At 57.8% G+C, this 19,707-nt stretch overlaps 1 protein-coding gene across 2 annotated transcripts; it reads left to right on the forward strand.

Annotated features, from left to right (window-relative positions):
* Positions 1 to 1,006: 1,006 nt before the first annotated feature.
* Mapk8ip1 (mitogen-activated protein kinase 8 interacting protein 1) lies at positions 1,007 to 19,681 on the forward strand. Of its 2 annotated transcripts, none has more exons than XM_048359526.1 (12): positions 1,007 to 1,244; positions 11,677 to 11,782; positions 13,524 to 13,826; positions 15,262 to 15,343; positions 15,695 to 16,507; positions 16,700 to 16,775; positions 17,159 to 17,331; positions 17,881 to 17,990; positions 18,175 to 18,291; positions 18,417 to 18,487; positions 18,567 to 18,665; positions 18,973 to 19,681. In XM_048359526.1, the coding sequence occupies exons 1-12, from the start codon at positions 1,144 to 1,146 to the stop codon at positions 19,043 to 19,045; spliced, it is 2,124 nt and encodes a 707-aa protein (XP_048215483.1). In that variant the 5' UTR covers positions 1,007 to 1,143; the 3' UTR covers positions 19,046 to 19,681. The 2 variants fall into 2 exon arrangements, with proteins under 2 accessions (XP_048215483.1, XP_048215484.1); XM_048359527.1 differs by lacking the exon at positions 1,007 to 1,244 and adding an exon at positions 9,963 to 10,396.
* Positions 19,682 to 19,707: the final 26 nt, after the last annotated feature.

The raw sequence follows: 19,707 nt of genomic DNA on the forward strand, positions 1-19,707 counted from the left end.
GGAAAGGGGCCAGTGCAGCCACTTGGCAGTTGAGATTTGCAAGCTGGACCCCACAGCTGTGAACGTTTGCCTTTTCACCCTGCCCCGCCCTGTCTTATGGAAGGCAGGCTCTGTGTGATCCAGGTGGCCAGGGAAGCCGTGAGGTTTGGCTGGTGAGAACCAGAACTGGGACACAGCCTTGGGGAGACCAGGAGGAACCCACAGCCCCGTAGCAGGGATGGAGGGGACCAGAGCAACCAAACGACTCAGGAAGTCGCCCATGGGGCAGGAGGCAAGGTCACAAGAAGTCTGGGGCGTGTCTGGGTATGAAGGGTGCCACGCAGAAAATGCAGTTGAGGTGCTACATGAGAAGAGGGACAACACTGGACAGCCCTGGCATGGGGAAGGAGGCACCAAGGGTTCAGAAGCCAAGGGCAGCTGTGTGGGGGTAAAGGGGACCAATCTTGAGAGAGCACACCCCTGGGAGAGCCCTGGGGTGGGACGGCAGCTCTCCTGAAGCTGGGGGTACCCAGCTCTAGATCACAATGTGTTTCTATTAAATTCCGTCCTCACCACCCCCTTGAGAGGGTTGTCCCACTTCATAGATGGGTGAGCCGAACCTTAGACTGTGAGGTCACTGGCGAGGCGCCACTGCCCGTCCACCCGCCCAGCCAGGCGGTGACACTTCCCACCCCCGGTTCCACACCTGTCTGCTCTCACCCTCTCCTCTCCGTTCCTCCCCCACCTTCCTTTCCCACCCACCTTCTTTGTTTCTCGGGGGGGGGGGCTTGGACTGGGGAGGCAGGATCCCCCGAGTTCCCAAGCCCACGACCTACCGGAGTCTTTGCGGGGCGAGGCAGAGTCTGGGTTGGATTGAGGGCGGGGGCGGGGGCTTCAGCACCTCGGAGAGCTCCGGGGGGCGGGGCCGCGCGGTCGGGGCGGGGCCACGAGACCCCGGCCGGCCCCTCGGGAGCGCGCGCAGGGCGCACTCGTCGGGCTCGCCAGCCGCGTGCGCACCGGTGCCGCGCCCGCCCCGGCCCCAGCCCCAGCCCCGGCCCCGCGGCGGCGGCGGCGGCGGTGGCCTCCTTGCCGCGCCCCCGCCTCCCGCGCCGCCGCCGCCTCCCGCGCCGCGCTCCGCCCGGATGGCCAGGGCTGCGCCCGGGAATGGCGGAGCGAGAGAGCGGCGGCCTGGGCGGGGGGGGCGCGTCCCCGTCCGCCGCCTCCCCGTTCCTGGGGCTGCACATCGCGTCGCCCCCCAATTTCAGGTGAGACTCCCCAGCCGCTCGCGCCCCGCCCTCTGGCCCGCACCTCCACCTGCGCCGCCCCTCCCGGACTTGGACCTCGGGGTTCCAAGAGCCAGCCCGCAGCCCGGGGATGGGGTCTTTCTCCCCCAGAACCGTCAGTCCACCCTGACGCCCCAACCTCTAATCCGGACCCCGCAGCCGCCGCAGAGTCGGAGCGCAGCTCCTTCCACGTCCCGCGGGGTCTGCAACCCCCCGGCGGCTGCCTCCCCACCGTCCCTGCACCCGGCGCTTCGGCTGGGTCTAGAGTCCGGGTGGAGGTCCCCGGACCGGCAGGAAGGCCGGACAGCCCGCCCAGCCCCCCGCCCCAGCTGAAGGTGGTTCACGGGAGGTGGAATTGGCTGGGGTGATCGGGGTCCCAGCGACACCCAGAGGCCCTCCCCCAGCCTTGCCTGGCCCGATGGGCCCAGCTGCTAGGCCCTCATGGCCAGTATCCTCATGGCCGGTGGCCTTGGGCAGTGCCCACCTGGCCAGGTGTGTCTCGAGCAGGTACAGAAGGCTCAGCTTAGACCAAGGAATCCAGGAAGCAGGAGGAGTAGTAGCCAAGGATTGGCGGGGGTGGGGGAGTGGGGGATGGGGGCTGCTGGGGTAACTACTCAAAACCCTGACCGAACGCCACCCCCCATCTGGTGTAAGTCAGGTGGACTTTAGAGACAGGTGAGGGGGGTAGGAGGTATGACTGTCCTTCCATAACTCTGTCCCCACCCGTAGGTGAGGATGAAGAGGTGTGTCATTGTCCCTAGACAGAGCCCTGGAGAAGGAGGCCTAGGTGTACCCATTATTTCCCCAGCACCTTCTCCTCCCCTGGGACCCCAGCCCCAGCTGGGTTCTGGAGCCAGCCCCTCCTGTGATCTAGGGGGTCGGCGGGCTCCTGGGCTCTCAAGTGGGCAGAGACCTCTGAGGATCCCTGATAGCATCATCAGGCCCAGGACCCTCCCCTGAGACCCTGGCCAGCCTGCAACCCCAAGGGGGGGAGGGGATGGAAGGAAGCTCCAGGAAGCTCTGAATCTGGACCACTGGGGGGACTTATCCAGTGTCCTTGAGACCACTCCAGGTATACATGCCTTACCAGAGGCCTTGGTAGGGGGAAAAATACCATGGGTTTGAATCCTAGCGCCTTAGTGTGTGACCCAGGCAGTTTCTGTCCTCGCTAGTCCCATCTGTTGAGTGGGCTCATTAATACTGAGGAGATGGTGTCTGTCAACTCGCTAACAGCTCTCTGTTAGCTGATGTCTGGACAGCTCCTAGTGTTCCCTCAACCTTTCCAGGAACACGCACCTTCCTAGGGTGTACAGAGGCCAGCGCATTGTAGAGGTGAGTCAGAGGAGAGTGGGGAAGGCAGCAGCTTGCCCCAGGGCCTGGAGAAAGTTTAGCTGGGTCTGGACGGGAAGCTGGTCTATGCTGGCTCAGTCCTCTCTCCCTCCAGCCCTACTGCAGGCCCAGGGCAGACCCCACACACTTCCCCGCAGCCCCCTAACAGGCAAGGATCACGCAGGTTTACTGAGCAGAGCTGAGATGGGGGCACCGCACAGAGACTGTGTGGTCAGTTCTGCACCAGGCAGGGTGAGACAGGCAATAGACCAAAAGGTTAAGGCGTGGGCCCAATCTCCAGGGCACCAAGGCCTGGCAGTGGGAATAATGAGGACCAGTGTCTCTGGCCCTCATGGCCTGCCACAGCAGCCCCCTGCTGCCCTTTCTCCTCTCCCACCTCTCACAGCCCCTGGCCCCACTCCACATAGCCTTGGGTGCTTGTACTGCCTGCCTTGGGGTTCTTTGGTCAGGGTGTGGATCTGACTGACCTCGGTTTAAACCTCTGCCCATCATTTTTAGCTGGGTGTCCCAAGACCCAGTATTTACCTCTCTGAGTAGTCTTTTTATGCTTCAATATACCAGCTTTAGTTCCTGAGTCACTGTGGTCCTAAGACCACTGAGTCAGGGTGGTCCTAAGACTCCAAAGACACAACATGTGTGAGTGCTTCAGTGAGTGTGTGTGTATGTGTGTGCGCACGACTGCAAGCAAGCACACTCACATACACCCCAACCCCTAGTACTACTGTCAGTTCTTAGAAGTCCACACCATAAGTTTGGTACCCCCATTGCTCATCCCAGAGTATCATTTAACAATAAGAAGCATGAATCCAGGTGCCAGTGGCTCACGCCTGTAATCTAGCTACTCAGGAGGCAGATATCTGAGGATCATGGTTCAAAGCCCAGCCCAGACAAGCAAAGTCTGTGAAACTCTGATCTCCAATTAGCCACCAGAAGACTGGAAGTGGAGCAGTGGCTCAAAGTGGTAAGAGCACTAGCCTTGAGTGAAAAAGCTCAGCACCAAGGCCCTGAGTTCAAGCCCCACAACCAATGAAAGAAAGAAAAAAAAGTACAAGAACAGAGCCTTGTCATACCTTATCATCCATGCTTTTCAGAGGAAGAAACTGAGGCCTAGAGATGTTAGAACAAGTGGCAGAGCAAGGATTTGACCCCAAGCAGTCTGATTTCAGAGCTACCCCTCAAAGGCAGAGAGCCCTGGACAGTTGGAGGAGCCCTGGGGTGGGATGAGGGTGGGAGGGAGGGAGACAGGAGCAGCTGTTGTGGTTGGTTTGAATAACTATGTGCAGATTGTTTTTTTCTCATTATAGAAAACTTCCATGTGGTTACTAGTGGTCATAGCTGTGTATGAAGTGAGGGACTTCCAGCTCTTACTTGACATACTTCTGTATTACTTGTCTTCTTACTTTTATCGTGGGTATGTGGATAGGTTACTTGTGTAACTTACAAAATGATAAAAGGAAATTTAAAAATTAAAGCCTTGAGGAACTGGAAGAAAATGAAGGAAGGGAAGACACTGTATGGAAGGAAATGTACTCATTACCTGACACCTTTAATTGTAATCCTTCTGTAAATCACCTTTATAATAACAATAAAGTAAATAATAACTTTTTTTACAAAGCTGGAAAGGGAGATGTGGCTTACATGGTAGAGCACCAGCCTTGAGTGGAACTAGCTTAAGGACAGTGCCCTGGCCCAGAGTACCAGCACACACACACACACACACACACACACACACACACACACACACATGCACACATACAAGCACACACAAGAACAAAAAAATTAAAGCAAAACATGTTCGTTGTGAAGGAAACTCTAGAAAAGGAAGCATACATAATGATACAGTGGCTGGGACAAGTGGGGTGAAAGCAAGAGGACTAGCAGGACAAAGGGTGCTCACGGGAGTTAAGTGAGATGCCTGAGTTGGTTATGTAGAAGGAAGTTATGGATGGCAGAGACCATAGAAATCAGCTCACTGGGGCAGAGCCCTTGCCTAGGATGTGTGAGGCAGGCCTTGTGTTCTAGCTTTAGCACTGCATCCAACCAACCAACCTTCTTCCTCAAACTTGAAAGGGCCCATGGTTTCACCAGGAACACACTGCAAGCTAGTGGTAAAGCTAGAATGGAGCCCAGACCTCAGACATTGGAGGGTTTGTGCCTGCTCTGCCATACTCGCTCAGGAGTGAGAGATGAAGACATCATGACATTGGGACCAGCTTGGTGCAGGACTTTCTTGTTTATCTGTGCTAGGCTTGACACACTTGGTTGCTCACCAATATTTGCATGTTGTCAGGCTCCCTAGGGGAACATGAAGAGCCGGGAGGTAGCATGACTCTCCCACAGGTGATGGTGTAGAAGAGCAGGTAGACAGGCTAGATGCGAAGGGCCTGTCCACTCAGGGCAATCGTGGAATGCCAGGAAAAGCTCCCCAGAGGAGCAGGCCGTAGCACGTGAGAAGGACCTGAGAGCAAGGTGCTAATAGCTCACACCTGTAATCCTAGCTACTCAAGAGGCTGAGATCTGAGGATCACCATTTGAAGCCAGCCTGGGCAGGAAAGTACATGAGACTCTTATCTCCAATAAACTAGAAGCAGTGCTGTGGCTCAAATGGTAGAGCACTAGCCTTGAGCACAAAGAGGTTCAGGGACAGCACCCAAGTCCTGAGTTCAAGCTCTAGGAACAGCAAAAAAAAAAAAAAAAAAAAAAAAAAAGAAAAAGAAAAAAAAAAGGCTGGAAGTAGAGATGTGGCTCAAGTGGTAGAGCACTAACCTTGAGCACAAAAGCTCAAGGACAGGACCTAGACCCTGAGTTCAAGTCCCAGGAACAGTACAAAAAAGAAGAGGAGGAGGAGAGCAAGAACAGGACAGGAGGGGTGACCCCTGTCCAGTAGCGCATGGAGAGCCAGGCCACATAGGAACTTGCAGGCTGTGTAATGACATTGACCTTGTCACCCACAAGCAGTGGGGGTCCGGTAAGGGGTCAGGCAGGGAACAGCACTCTAACTGCTGGACAGCGAAGAGACAGGGAGGCAGGAGAATAGCTGGGAGAATGCCATTCTGCAGCTGGGAACAGGAAGGGAGAACGACTTAGGGGAGGGGTCCAGTCTGACAGGTGGAGGAGAAGCAGCAGTGATAGTCTAGAGTGTTATTGGGGCTCCCTGAAGGCAGGGTATCAAGTAGAAGATGAGACAGTAAACAGGAAGAGTGGTCAAAAAACCCATGGAACTTGCAGAATTCAGATTGGTGATCTTTGGGACCATTACAGGATTTAAGCAGGTGGCTTGGGGTCTGACACTCAGTAGAGGGAGAGGAGGACCAGGCTGCAGCCAGGGCCTAGAAGCATGGCAGCCTGTAGAGAGGATGCAGGTTTCACCTTAGCTTTCTGGAATCTCCAGATACCTGGAACTAGACCCCAAACCAATTCTAGCCCAAAGGTTCCCACAAATTGAATGACCACCTCATCTCTACCCGGGATGGAAGTGGCTTAGTCTAAAACAGCATCTTAGTCCCCTTGTAGGAAGCCAGGTGCAGGTGGCTCCTACCTGTTACCCTAGCTACTCAGGAGGCTGAGATCAGGGTTCAAAGCCAGCCTGGACAGGAAACTCTGTGAGACTTGGCCCAAATGGTAAAGTGTCAGCCTTGAGTAGAAAAAGCTCAGGGACAGTGGCCAGGCCTTGATTTCAAGCCCTAATACCAGCACAAAAAGAAGAAGAAGAAGAAGAAGAAGAAGTCTGTAGGAATTCCTACTGGGTGCTTGCTCTGTTCTGTCCCTGGAGAGTCACAGGGGAGTTGTCTAAGGCATAGACAGCCAACTCCTGCGTATAATGGGCATGTTTCACGCCTATATGTACAAGGCTAAGGGGCTTTGGGCACACACTGAGTGAGCATGAACTTGCAGCTGTGGAAGACAGCAGCAGCCTCAGCCTAGGACAGGGAGCCCAGTTTGTGCTTGGTGGGAACTAGCATCCAAAGCCTGTCCTGGAAAGCAAAGGAAAGGAGGTCTCCTCAGATTCTGCCACGTCACTTAACTTTGGGTCCACAACTACATGTGCACGTGTGTGTGGCTCCCTGCTTGCTATTCACCCTGGTGAAGCCACAAGTCACATGTTCTGCCTTTTTGCCCAGTGTACCAGTTGCCATTGTCTACATTCATACAGGGACCTTACCATGGGCATGCCACATGTCCCTTCCCCGAGAGGCTCCAGCCCCCACTTGAAGGTCACACACACACACACACACACACACACACACACACACACACACACGTTCCCTCAGTGTAGTCTCCCCAAAGTCGAACCATTCCTTCCCAGTTCCGTGTGTACAGGGGTGTTTAGATCTAACACTTTCCACCCCCGAGGAAGAGCTGTCACTTGAGATTCGTGTCTTGGGCTGGATTCAGTTCCCACTGGGGAGGATGCCAGTATGCCCTTGCTCTGGTAGATGATTCCAGACCCCAAGACAAACCCAGCCTGACCCCAGTGTGCACCCAAAGCCGGCAGTGTGGATGTGAGGATTCTGAGGATGAGTTCAGGCCTGGCTCGCTCTGACCCCAGAGCTGCAGCAGGAACCATCTTCTCAGAGGCCCAGATAGTCAAGCTCAGACTCTACCCTATAGGAAGGACACAGAAGTTGAGTCTAAGTGAGGACTGGCTGAAGACATTTGCAAGGCAGAAATCTAGAATGGACCACTAGCAGTTCATTCATTTAACATTTATTAAGCACCTATTAGGCACATGCTGATGGAAAAAGTAACAATCCCACCCATGTGGGCCAGCTGCCATGCGGGGGGGGGGGGGCCATCAGTCATGTAACTCAAAGGACAAGCGACAGCCACCCAGAGCCATCACCAAGAGAACAGAGTGAGCCACCAGCCCTCCAGATGGATTGGCCAGGGCTGTGGGGTCAGAGTTGCTGTTGAGCCTTTTGGTGGGGCCCAGGAGGCTAGAGAAAAGGAAGAGATCCTGGGGACTTGCTGGGACCCAGTCCTGCTCAGAACTCAGGGTTTCAGAGACACAGACAGACTAGACGCCTGGACCTTTGGTGGCCTCTGGCACCATGGCTGGGGCCCGAGTCACTCAGCTGGCTTCCTCACTTCATACACGACCGCCAGCGCTCCAAGGCTCCAGAGTGGCTTCTTGACAGTCACCCCCCTGGCTCCCTCTGGCCTCACTCAGCGGAAGTCCTGCCCTCCACCTGACCCTTACCTGGAGTGTCCTCCACACTCAGCCTGCTCCTGCCTGAAATGGTCAATTAGAAAGGGCTTGGCTGAGGGCTGGGGAGTGTGGGACACTATGAGAACAGGGTGGGAGGAAGGAAGGTTCATACAGGAAGAGGGGCCAGGATAGTTAAAAGAGGTCAAAGGTTAAGGAAGTCCCTAGAGACCAAACTCGGGACACAGGAGCCACCAAATGTGAATCCAGTAGGTGTCCACCAGAATTGGTAAGGAGCTCTGATTGACTGGCCAAGAGGAGAGGAGGAAGGGGACTGGGGAGGGGCCACCAGCCTGCCCAGGCTGCAATTCTGCTGGGTGGCCTCCAGGGATTTGGCTCCAGGCTCAGGTTTCTAAGAAGAAGACACATCAGGCAAGGTCAGGAAGGGGCCTGGCTCCTTTCTGTCCTGCCTTTCCTCTTTCCTCCATCATCTCTTCCTGCCTCCATCTTCCTTTCCTCACAGCCTGTGAACCCAGAGGGACCAAGGTCCTTCCTTCCAGGAAAGGTTTGCAGGTTCTGACTGGGTGCCTAGAGAAGAGGAGGAACGTGCAGGGCCTTGAGCAAGGGGTGACTCACCAAAGGACTTCCTCAGCCAGCCTTTGCAATCCAGACACCTGGTTCTGTTCATCCTCTGGGCAGCCTGAGGTGGCAAACAGCAAATGCCCATTCCATCCTATAGGTGGCCAACAGAGGCCAAAGCACCCCAGCCGCAGTGCTCCTGTGTGTCATGGTGGCCCATGCCCCTCCTCCGAGGGGCTAAGGAGATGCACAGCAGCAGGTTTGAGGCCAGGCAGGTTGTTTGGAAATGACAGTCAGGACTGGCTTCTAGGCCTGACATGGGATTATTGGGCCCCAGGCAGGGGCTGTCCCTTGGGTAGAGGCTTAACAGAAGACTTTTCCAGAACCTTTCCCCTCACTGCCCAGTGAGCCCAGCTCCCTCTTGGGTAAAGGATGATTCCACTGCCCTGCCTCTCCCTATTCTGCCCTACGAGGAGGAGGCCTGTACAGGGAGGACAGAGCTGCACTGAGACAGACTCTTCCTTCCGGAGTTTCCAAGGCTGAGGCTGTCCATTAACAAACACCTGACAGGCATATATTGAGCACCTAGTGTTTGCAGGATTCCCTCCAGAACCATCCAGTCTAGGCAAGAGCTTGGAGAGAGGGAGAGGACATAAATTGATCACGTTCTGAGTACAGGGGCGGGGGATGTGAACCCCATCCACATTCGGAGTAGTGGGGAGAGGGGTGATGTGTCTGTGATGGGAGACCTGGTCCCATTGGGTCCCACCCCATACTCCTTTGCACCCAGACAGAAGGTGACCCCCAACTGCATAAGTGGGCCAGAGGAATGGGCTCCTGGAGCATTCCTTTGACAAGTACCATTTGAGGGCCTGGCATGTGTGTGCTACGTTCAAACTTTGGATTGGGGACTGGGGAGGAACAGCGACCACACCTGAGGATGCAGAGCTGTAAACAGGTGACTCCACAGGGATGTGAGGCCTTGAATGCCAAGCACAGGGAGCAGGCATGTGCCCGTATGCGGAGATGGGAGACTGAGGCAGGCAGGCCCATGGGGAGGCAGGCCTGTGGGGACGTTTGGGAGGGCAGAGGCAGGAGCTGGATGAAGGCTGGGCCAGGGTATGCACAGAGCTCACCCCAGAGCAGGGGGGAGCAGGGCACCTCGGGGGGGAGGTGACATGAGAGCCTGGGTACTGGCTGAGTGCCACCACCCTTGCACCATCGGCCTTGCCAATGACCTTCCAGGCAGCACTTCCTAACGTGACCACTGGTTCTCATCCCAGGGCTCCCCTGGCTGGCTTGACTGATGCTGGTTTCTGGGCTGCCCCCGCACCACAGCCCACCTGTCTATATGCACCACCAAATAGTGACCCAAATATACCAGCTGAACCCCCTCAAATGACCTCCCCTGACCTCTCACCCTCTCTCTGTGAAGCGTGGGGCTAAACCTGTGGCTGTGCCGATGTGGTCCTCAGAAGCCCTTCCATCTTCTACCTGGCAGGGTGGCGCTGGCCCTTTAAAGCAGATCAGAGGCTGGCTTTGGGGGGGGGGCATCCCAGATTTCTGCCATCTGCTTACAAGCCTGGGCCAGAAAGGGGGCTCACCCCAGCTCCAACAGGGGCATTGGAAGGGCAGGTGGAGCCGGAGGCATTGATTGCTGTAACCTGATCCCAGCGGGGGGTGGGGGGAGGGGGGAGGCGATGTCGTCGCAGAGCAACGGGGCTGAGGGAGGAAGCTGCTGCAGCCGAGGGCCTGGCCAGGAGGAGCTGGGCCGGGGCTTGGGTCGGCAGCTGCTGCCTGCTCTCCGGTCCATCTATTTTTAATGAGCTCCCCAGGCTTCTGCAGCAGCGGGCAGGATGCAGAAAGGCAGGCCCCAGCTGTGAAGGCCGGGGGCCCCAGCCCTGCCTTGAGCCCTGGTCCCCCGACCCCTCTGGGCATGAGAGGGCAGCCCAGGGACCCCACAGCCCCCCAGCTGGGCAGGGCTCTCCATGCAGCTGGTACTGAAGATGGATTCAAGCCCAGACAATGACAGCTGGTTGGAAGATCAGTGGGAGCACTGGTAGGGGGACTGGAGCTGGCTGGGGGCCGGGCGCGGGAAGGGGGAGCTTCATTGAGCTTAGGGTCCCTCTGCTTGAGTGAGGGGAGGCTCCTACATACCCCTGGGGGGCTGGGACTTCACACCTCTTGAATGACCTTGGGTGAGAGGGTTTCCCTCTTTGGTGCTTGGTCTCTGTAGGTTGTCTTTGGGGACCCCTTTGCTTAGGCATTTTCACCAATGTCCCATTGACCCCAAACCAGGGCATGCAGGTGGCACCACAGTGGCTGAGCCAGCCCTGCACTCTGAGGTGGGCATGCAGGCCAGCCTGGAGCCCCAGGGGTGCCAGTTAGTGTCATGGTGTTGTAGTGCCCAGATGCTCCGGCCCAGATGTAGTGTAGATGCTCCGGCTGGTTTGTCTCCCTGGGCTCCCAGCCTCAGCCTGGGCCTCTAGCCTCCATCTGCTCAAGAGGACTGGTCGGGGGACACGCTGGGAATACTGCATAGTTCCTCCTGAAATGGGCCTATCCTACATTCACTCCCCTTGCTTGTTCCCAGAACTCAAGCTTGTTTTTCCTGGGTGGGGACACAGGCCACCCCCAGAGGTTGTTGTGCCTGCCTGCAGCACTTTGGGTCTTGGTACTGTGGACTGCACAAGACCCTCCCCCCCCCCCCCCCCCCCCGCCAACTCCAGGCAGCACTTTGTGTGTGCTAGTCTTGGGGCTTGAACTCATGGCTTGGGCCTGGGCACTGTCCCTGAGATTTTTGCACAAGGCTAATGCTCTACCACTTGAGCCACAGCTCCATTTCCAGCTTTTTTTTTTTTCCTTCTTCTTATGTTTAATTGGAGATAGGAGTCTCAGCCTCACAGACTTCCCAGCCTGGACCGGCTTCAAACCATGATTCTCAGATCTCAGTGTCCTGAATACCTAGAATTACAGGTGTGAGCCATGGGCGCCTGGCTTCCAGGCAGCTCTTAGAGTCTCATCTCACCTCTGACTCTGCAGTGAACGGCCTTGGCACCTGCTTGGCCCTGAAAGGCATTTCTCTGGCAAAGCAGAGGCTCTGAGCAGTTGGGTCTTTTGGTCCTGCCTTCTGGTTGGCAAGAGCATGGGTGACTCCCAGCCAGGAGGAGCTGGAGGAACCTGGACTCCCACCTCAGCCCAAATTCTTCCTCTGCTTGCTGCCACCCCTTCATTGGTGCAAGTGGACCCTCTCTCACCCTTTGGGGTGATTTGCCCCTTTGGGAGATGACAATGGACTTCCCGGCCCCGGTTGTAACTCTGGCTTCCTGTTCCCACCAGGCTCACCCATGATATCAGCCTGGAGGAGTTTGAGGATGAAGACCTCTCAGAAATCACGGATGAGTGTGGTATCAGTCTTCAGTGCAAAGACACACTGTCTCTCCGGGTAAGGGTTTTTTTGGGGGAGGGCTAATTGGGGGTGCTAAGATGGGTAGGGGTAGGAGGGTATGCTCATATGTAGAAAGGAAGTAAAGTAACATGCAGGGAACATCTGGCACAGTGCTTGGCTACTCAGTCAGAATTTTTTTTTTATCTGCCTTGCCAGGACTAAATTGCCCACTTGGAGAGAGGACAGGAGTTGTTCAGGTGTGTGGGACAGGGGCAATGGAGTGAAGGGAAACCCTTCCAGGAGCAGCCTGGCAGAGGGCTGAGGCAGCGCAGGGTGGAGTCCGGTGGAATCTGCAGTGCTCTGGGGCAGGAAAGAAGCCAAGGCACTTTTGGAAGAGCTCCCATGGCTGCCGCCTGCCACTGCACCATGCGGCCCATGCCATTTGGCCTCTTAGCCCCTCTGCCTCGCTGAGGGCTTGGCCCAGTGTTGTTGTTGCTTTGGGTGGCTTGGCATTCTCTGGTCCCTAAAGATCTAAATGTTGCCATGAGATCTCCGGCACCTGGGTACCTGGGCTGGGGGGGGGGGCGGGTTGTTTCCCACCATCTTTAGATGGGGAAGAAGGGGTCAGGTGGCTAGGACATGGAAGGCACGGCACAGGGCCAGGTTTTAGAACTCAGAGCATCTCACCACCCTAGGAGAGTCCCAGTGTGAGTTGTGCAGGGCGTGCTTAACCTCCTGCCTACCCCAAATGTTTGGAGGCTCTGCCAAAGAAGAGGAAACTAAGGGCTCCAGTTCCTGTACCCTAATCCTCCAGGAAAGGATGGAGGTAGAGGCTGGACTCTGACACCACCCTCTCCCCAAGCAAAGCCTTCAAGAGGGTTCCCTGCAATTAGCCAGGGCCCTGAGTCAGTAGCTAGCTAGGGTAATATGCCAAGGGCCTTAGCCCTGGCAGAAGAGGGGGAAGGAGGGGGGAAAATGCGGGCAGGAGCGGGGAGAAGGGTTTCATTATACACTTGGGCTCATCCCTGCCTCACTGGCGAGCTGGGCTGGGCAGCTGTATTGTGCCAGTTAAACAATGAAGGAAGGGAGGGTGAGGGGATCTGTCCAAGGTTCAGGCCCTTGGTGCGGAGCTGGGACTAGCAAGCGCTTGGGTCTTCCCAGGCAGGGAAGGCGAGGGAAGGTCTCCGGCTGGAGGGGCCCAGGCTGGGGAGAGCCGGGGAGGGGGGGGGGCCCGGGCGGCCGCTCGCCCTTCCCTCTCGGCGCCCCCTCTCCAGGCCGGTCGCCACCTGGGCTCCGCACTGCGGCCCCTCCCGCCGTCTCCCCTTCCCGCCTGAGACTCGCTTTCCCCAGTTTTCCTCAAAAGGCCTCTTCACATACAAACCGCCCCTCGTCCCTTAGGGGACGCGAACCTCCTTGGCGACCCTTGCGTCCCCATGGCAACAGCGGTGATTTCACTCAGGGCTCGGCTTACAACCCGGGTGAGGTCACCGGCCGTTGCCAAGGAAACGGGAGGGTACCAGGAGTCAGGAGGGGGGGGAGCGTGGGAGCCGAGAGGTGCAGACTGTCAAAGGCACCTACTGCGGGGTGGGCGGCCTGGGGGGGAAGCGGCCCAGTACGGCCTCGTAGGGGAGCACGGGAGCAATGCTCCGTCCCTAGTTCCTACCCAGCCGCCCCCTGTGTCCCCCCCGCCACGGCCGCGGAATGGACTCGCCCGGCAGGGGGCGGTGCGCCGCGGCCTCGGCCCTGCCCCTCCCCGGCGTAGCTCCGCCCCCTGACGCCCCTCCATCCGCGCGCGCAGCCCCCGCGCGCTGGGCTGCTGTCTGCGGGCGGCGGCGGCGCGGGGAGCCGGTTGCAGGCGGAGATGCTGCAGATGGACCTGATCGACGCGGCGGGGGACACTCCCGGCGCGGAGGACGACGAGGAGGACGAAGATGAGGAGCGTGCGTCGCGGCGGTCGGGAGCGGGGCCGCCCCAGGCCGAGTCAGGTCAGGAGCCGGCGCCCCTCGGCCAGGGCCAAGGCCAGGGCACGGGCAGCGGTGACACATACCGGCCCAAGCGGCCCACCACGCTCAACCTCTTCCCGCAGGTGCCCCGGTCTCAGGTGAGGAGCGGGAAGCGGGACACGGGGGCGGGGGGCGGAGCTGAGGAGGCGGCGCCCTTGGGCGGGCCTCGGAGGAGGAGGGGGCGCGTCCTGGGCCAGACCAGGCCCACCAGGTCTGGGCAGCGCCAGGAAGGCCTTGCGGGGCCCCTGCGCCAGGAACTAGTCTGCCACCAAGCAGGGCAGGAAGGGAGGCCCTCCTCTAGGCGAAGGGCCCCAAGGCACAGGTAGACCTGCCTTGGGAAGGGCTCAGTCCAGCCATAGGCCCGTGGAGCCTTGAGAACCTTGGAAGTGAAGGAAGGGGTCGAATGAGGAGAGAGGTCGGGGGTGGGGCTGGGAGAACAGGGCTTGGAAGGGTTGGAAGAAGTTGGGCACCTGGGGCAGTAATGGGGTTCCCTTGTAGGTTACAGGGTGGGGCAGAAACAGGTCGGGAGGAAACTTGTGGGGAGGTGGGGATGGAAGCTAATAGTCTGCAGCCAAGCAGCTGAGAATTCCAGAAGGCTAAAGGAGAAAGGATGGAGCTGCTTGAGTTGGGGGCCTGGGGCCACTGGCTGGTGGCTGGATGCCAAGGAAAGTTGAATTGAGGTGGAGCCTCTGTGGCCCTTTGTCTTCCAGGCCCAGTCAGGAGAGTAGGGAGAAGCAAGGAGCTTGGGGAGGAGCTGCTGCTGCTGGTGCCTGGGCAGCAGGGAAGGGGATGGTCCCTTTCCCAGGATTCTCTGTCCTGGCTTTTGGCAGCCCAACTCATGAATGTGAGGGCTTTGGACGGAGTTTCTAGGAGAGGAAGCCCACGTTGGGGGAGGGGTGGCTTGTGTGTGAGCACTGTGGAGGGGCACCAGGGCACTGCGAATGTGGGCCAGGCAGACCTGGAGATCCCGGAAGGAGGGCTGCTGATTACATCTGTCATTCCTCAGTCACATGTAACTGGGGTGTGGGGGGGGAGTGTTATGGAGTCATCATTTGGATGATTCATCCCAGGCCCCCAGGCCAGCTGCTAGGAAAGACCCTTCCTCCCGCTCCTGGGCAGGGACTCACCCTGTTTTCCACTCAGTCTGTTTTTGAGCATCTGACATGTACACCCTTTTATGTGGGGCTTTGGGCCTCACTACCTCCAGAAATCTCCCTTGTCTTTCCTACCTCCTCCACTTCTCACACATGACCATCCCCACTGGGCTCAGGCTGATAAGAACAGTTCCCCGGGGGTTGGCCAACTTCCCCAGACCAGAAGGGAGGGCCATCTAGAGCCAGCAGGCCTACAAAGGAGGGCAGTGACTGCCTGCCTGAGGAGGGTTTGGAGTAAGACCCTTGGCAGGAAGAGGCAGGCCGAATGCAGCACACAGCCTAGGGATGGCCTCTGGGTGGCCCGATGGGGGTAGGGCCAGGGCCTTTCTGTGCCGGGCACTGCTGACCACTTCACAAGGGCCTTTTGTTCTCTGCACAGGACACGCTGAATAATAATTCTCTAGGCAAAAAGCACAGTTGGCAGGATCGGGTGTCTCGATCATCCTCTCCCCTGAAAACAGGTGAGTCAAGACACTTTCCCTGGAGGTGGAGGTATGGCTCAAGTAGAAAAGCACCAGGCTTAAGTGAAAAAGCCAAGCAAGAGTGCAAAAACCTTGAGTTCAAGCCCCAGTACCAGCACACAACACACACACACACAGCCCCTTCCCCAATCTGGACTCACTTGCCCTTACTCAAGTTACTGCCAAGAGCAGATCCAGCTGTTGCCATCCCCCTGTCCTCTATGTGCCCGTCCAGGGCTGAGGTCAGCCCACAGCCAGAGGAGGCTGTTGTGGCTTGTGTGTAGCATGTCGGGAGTGGAGAGGGCTCTCCAGTGGTGCCCCGCCCTTCGCTCTCACTTGCCTGCCCTCCAGGGGAGCAGACACCTCCGCATGAACACATCTGCCTGAGTGATGAGCTGCCCCCCCAGAGCAGCCCTGCCCCCACCAAGGATCGAGGCACGTCCACCGACAGCCCTTGTCGTCGCACTGCTGCCACCCAGATGGCACCTCCAGGTGGCCCCCCTGCTGCAGCACCTGGTGGCCGGGGCCATTCCCATCGAGACCGAATCCACTACCAGGCGGACGTGAGGCTAGAGGCCACTGAGGAGATCTACCTGACCCCAGTGCAGAGGCCCCCAGACCCTGCCGAGCCCAACACCTCCTTTTTGCCTCCGGCTGAGAGCCGAATGTCGGTCAGCTCTGACCCAGACCCTGCTGCCTACCCCTCAGCTGCAGGGCGGCCCCATCCCTCCATCAGCGAGGAGGACGAGGGCTTCGACTGCCTGTCCTCCCCTGAGCGGGCGGAGCCACCAGGGGGAGGATGGCGAGGGAGCCTGGGGGAGCCACCTCCTCCTCCGCGGGCTTCGCTGAGCTCAGATACCAGCGCCCTGTCCTACGACTCGGTCAAGTACACACTAGTGGTGGACGAGCATGCACAGCTGGAGCTGGTGAGCCTACGGCCCTGCTTTGGTGACTACAGCGATGAGAGCGACTCAGCCACTGTCTATGACAATTGTGCCTCCGCCTCCTCGCCCTACGAGTCGGCCATTGGGGAGGAATATGAGGAGGCCCCCCGGCCCCGGCCCCCCACCTGCCTCTCAGAGGACTCCACACCTGATGAGCCTGATGTCCACTTCTCGAAGAAGTTCCTGAATGTCTTCATGAGTGGCCGCTCTCGCTCTTCCAGTGAGTGAGCCAGGAAAGTGGTGGGGAGCCTGGCTGGGGACAGGCCAGATGAGGGCATTCCTGGGAAGGGGAGTCCTGCCCCCCAGTCCCATCTGCCCAAGAGTCAGGGCAGCAGACTTGAGCAACCTTTATTCCTTGACCCTAAGTGGGTGGGTGGGGGGGCACCTTCTCTAGTCTGTCCCTTACCTGCAGGCGCAGAGTCTTTCGGGCTGTTCTCCTGTGTCATCAACGGGGAGGAACAGGAGCAAACCCATCGGGCCATCTTCAGGTGAGGGCCACACTGTTCTCCTGCCTTGGTCATCATCCATGGCCCAGGGCCCTGCCATTGGCATCTACCGACCCAGGGGGGCAGTGGCCGAGCACAGGACCTAGTGCTGAGGTGTCGAGGAAAGCTACCCCCACACAGAACCTGCACCCCCAACTCCCCTCTAGCTGGGGTGCTTGCTTCCTATGACCTCTCAGATTTTCAGTCTTGGTTCTTGGCCTTTGTTTCCTAAGCTGCAGTTACATATCTGAATGGCATGGGTCTCTAGGAGCCAGCGTGCAAATGTTTATTGAACTAATGATGCCACCATGGCCTCTCAGCCCCAGAGCAGGCCTAGCTGGATGGGCCATAGTGAAGAAGTCCTTACTTGCCCTCATTGGGGACAGGTTTGTGCCCCGGCATGAAGATGAACTTGAGCTAGAAGTGGATGACCCTCTGCTGGTGGAGCTGCAGGCTGAAGACTACTGGTACGAGGCCTACAACATGCGCACTGGTGCCCGCGGAGTCTTTCCTGCCTACTATGCCATCGAGGTCACCAAGGAGCCAGAGCACATGGCAGGTGACCTTCTTCCCCCACCCAGGGTCCCCAGCCCCTCCCCTGACGCACCAGGCCCACCTGACTTTCTGCCACAGCAACATATGCTCCAGCTCTCGGCAGCAGAGGAAATTCAGTTGAGAAAAGTCAGACTCAGCTGGGCACTAATGGCTCACTCCTGTCATCTTAGCTACTCAGGAGGCTGAGATCTGAAGATCACTATTCAAAGCCAGCCTGGACAGGAAAGTCCATGTAACTCTTATCTACAATGTACTACTATTGAAATGGAGTGTGGCTCAAATGGGAGAGTGCACCTTGAGCACAAAAGTTTAGAGATAGTGCCCGGGTCTTGGGTTCAAGTTGCAGGTCTTCCATACATGCATGCACATACACACACACACACACACACACACACACACACACACACACACACGCCCCAGCCACACTGGCACATCTGGGCATCATGGCACCCTCTGCTGGCCAAGTTTCCTCCTCATCCCTTACTTCCCTCTGTGGCTTGGTTCTGAGCCCATTCCTGCTGGCTCTACTAAACCCTCATGTTTTTCTTTCCAGCCCTGGCCAAGAACAGCGACTGGGTGGACCAGTTCCGGGTGAAGTTCCTGGGCTCTGTCCAGGTTCCCTATCACAAGGGCAATGATGTCCTCTGTGCTGCTATGCAAAAGGTATCTGGGTCCTGCTCCCTGCTTCTCTCCCTGTGGGGGGCTCACTCGCAGTTACCCTTCTGTCTGGGGGAGAAAAGATCACAAGGTCCAGAGACCATGAAAGCCTCAGGCCCAGGCTATTGGACAGGAAGGATTGTTAGAGGCACAGACAGTGCCCTGATGTGGCCCTCTCCCTCCCTGGCAGATTGCTACCACCCGCCGCCTCACCGTGCACTTTAACCCGCCCTCCAGCTGTGTCCTTGAGATCAGTGTGCGGGGCGTGAAGATAGGGGTCAAGGCTGAAGATGCTCAAGAGGCCAAGGTGACTCCCCCTACCCCTTCTTCCTTCCTGGAGCCCCGCCCCCCCCCCACAGGAAAGTTGCCACTAAGTGTATGTGTACTCCTGCCCCTCCCCCTGCAGCCTGGCTTTTCTTCTCTGTCTTGTAGGGGAATAAATGTAGCCACTTTTTCCATCTAAAAAACATCTCTTTCTGTGGATACCATCCAAAGAACAACAAGTAAGTAGGAAAGTGGTTTGCTATCACGAGTGGGTCCAGAGCTCCAGCCCCTGCCTCACAGACTCCTGTCTTCTAACAGGTACTTTGGGTTCATCACCAAACACCCTGCCGACCACCGATTTGCCTGCCATGTCTTTGTGTCTGAAGACTCCACGAAAGCCCTGGCAGAGTCTGTGGGGTATGTATGTGCATCCTGCCAAGGCCTGCCCTGGGACTCACCCCCACTACAGCCCTAGAGCTTCCAGTATCACCCCTCGGTCCTTCCCCAGCTGGAAGTCTACCTTCTGCCCCAGTGCAGAGCCTGGAGGGGGTCCAGGAGGTCCCAAGGAGCCTGGTGCCTGGCATTCCACCCCTAGTGGCTGGGTCCAGGAACTGGAGCCTTCGGGGGCCCTGAAGCGCCTGCTTGAAAACCCTAGTCACAGGTTGAGCTCCTGTCCTGCCTGGGCAGAGGCTCCTGGTGACAACGCATGCCCCCTGCCTTCCAGACGTGCATTCCAGCAGTTCTACAAGCAGTTTGTGGAATACACGTGCCCTACAGAAGATATCTACCTGGAGTAGCAGTGTTGCCGTCCTCTGTGTGCCCCAGGCCCCAGGCCAGAGCCAGGACAGCTGCTGCTGACGGGACGGGGAGGTGGGAGCCATTGGACCAGGGTGGAGGGCAAGGGTTATGGGGAGAGACAGATGCAGTTTATTGTAATATATGGGATTAGATTCATCTATGGAGGACAGCTCAGGCTGCCTGGGAATTGGGAAGGGGGCAGGTCTTGGGGGACGGGGGGGCCTGGCTGTGAAGGAATGCATTCTGGGAGCAGAGGCTCCGTCCCATCCTGGGCCTTACTTCCCTGCTAGGGGCTCTGGCTCTTGGCTCCTTGCCTTGATGATGCCCATGCCACCTGCAAGTGCCCACCTTCCCCCATCCCCAATCTCCATACCAGGAGCTCTGAGCTCAGGCTGAACCCAGCCACCTCCCAAGTACTTTCCAGTAAGGAAATGGCAACAGGTGGCGATGAGGTCCCTGTCCTTCCCTGCTGTCCTCGGTGGGACCTCTGGGTAGCTCCCATCTCTGTCACCCCAGCACGTGGGCCCCAGCAGGCTTGGCAGTCCTGGGGAAGGAGGGAGCTGCAGGGAGAGGCGGTCTCCCACCATGGTCTTCTCACCTGGCCCCAACTATTAAAGTGCCATTTCCTGTCTGGAGCACAGCTGACATGTCTTTCTGGACA

Source organism: Perognathus longimembris, chromosome 13 (assembly GCF_023159225.1).
Source record: "Perognathus longimembris pacificus isolate PPM17 chromosome 13, ASM2315922v1, whole genome shotgun sequence".
In the NCBI taxonomy this organism is placed as follows: Eukaryota; Metazoa; Chordata; class Mammalia; order Rodentia; family Heteromyidae; genus Perognathus; species Perognathus longimembris.

Coding starts and splice junctions, on each gene's coding strand:
- Mapk8ip1 (XM_048359526.1), top strand. CDS start 1,144: ATGGCGGAGCGAGAGAGCGGCGGCCTGGGCGGGGGGGGCGCGTCCCCG. Junction 15,344..15,694: donor ATCCTCTCCCCTGAAAACAG/GTGAGTCAAGAC, acceptor CCTGCCCTCCAG/GGGAGCAGACACCTCCGCAT. Junction 16,508..16,699: donor TGGCCGCTCTCGCTCTTCCA/GTGAGTGAGCCA, acceptor CCTTACCTGCAG/GCGCAGAGTCTTTCGGGCTG.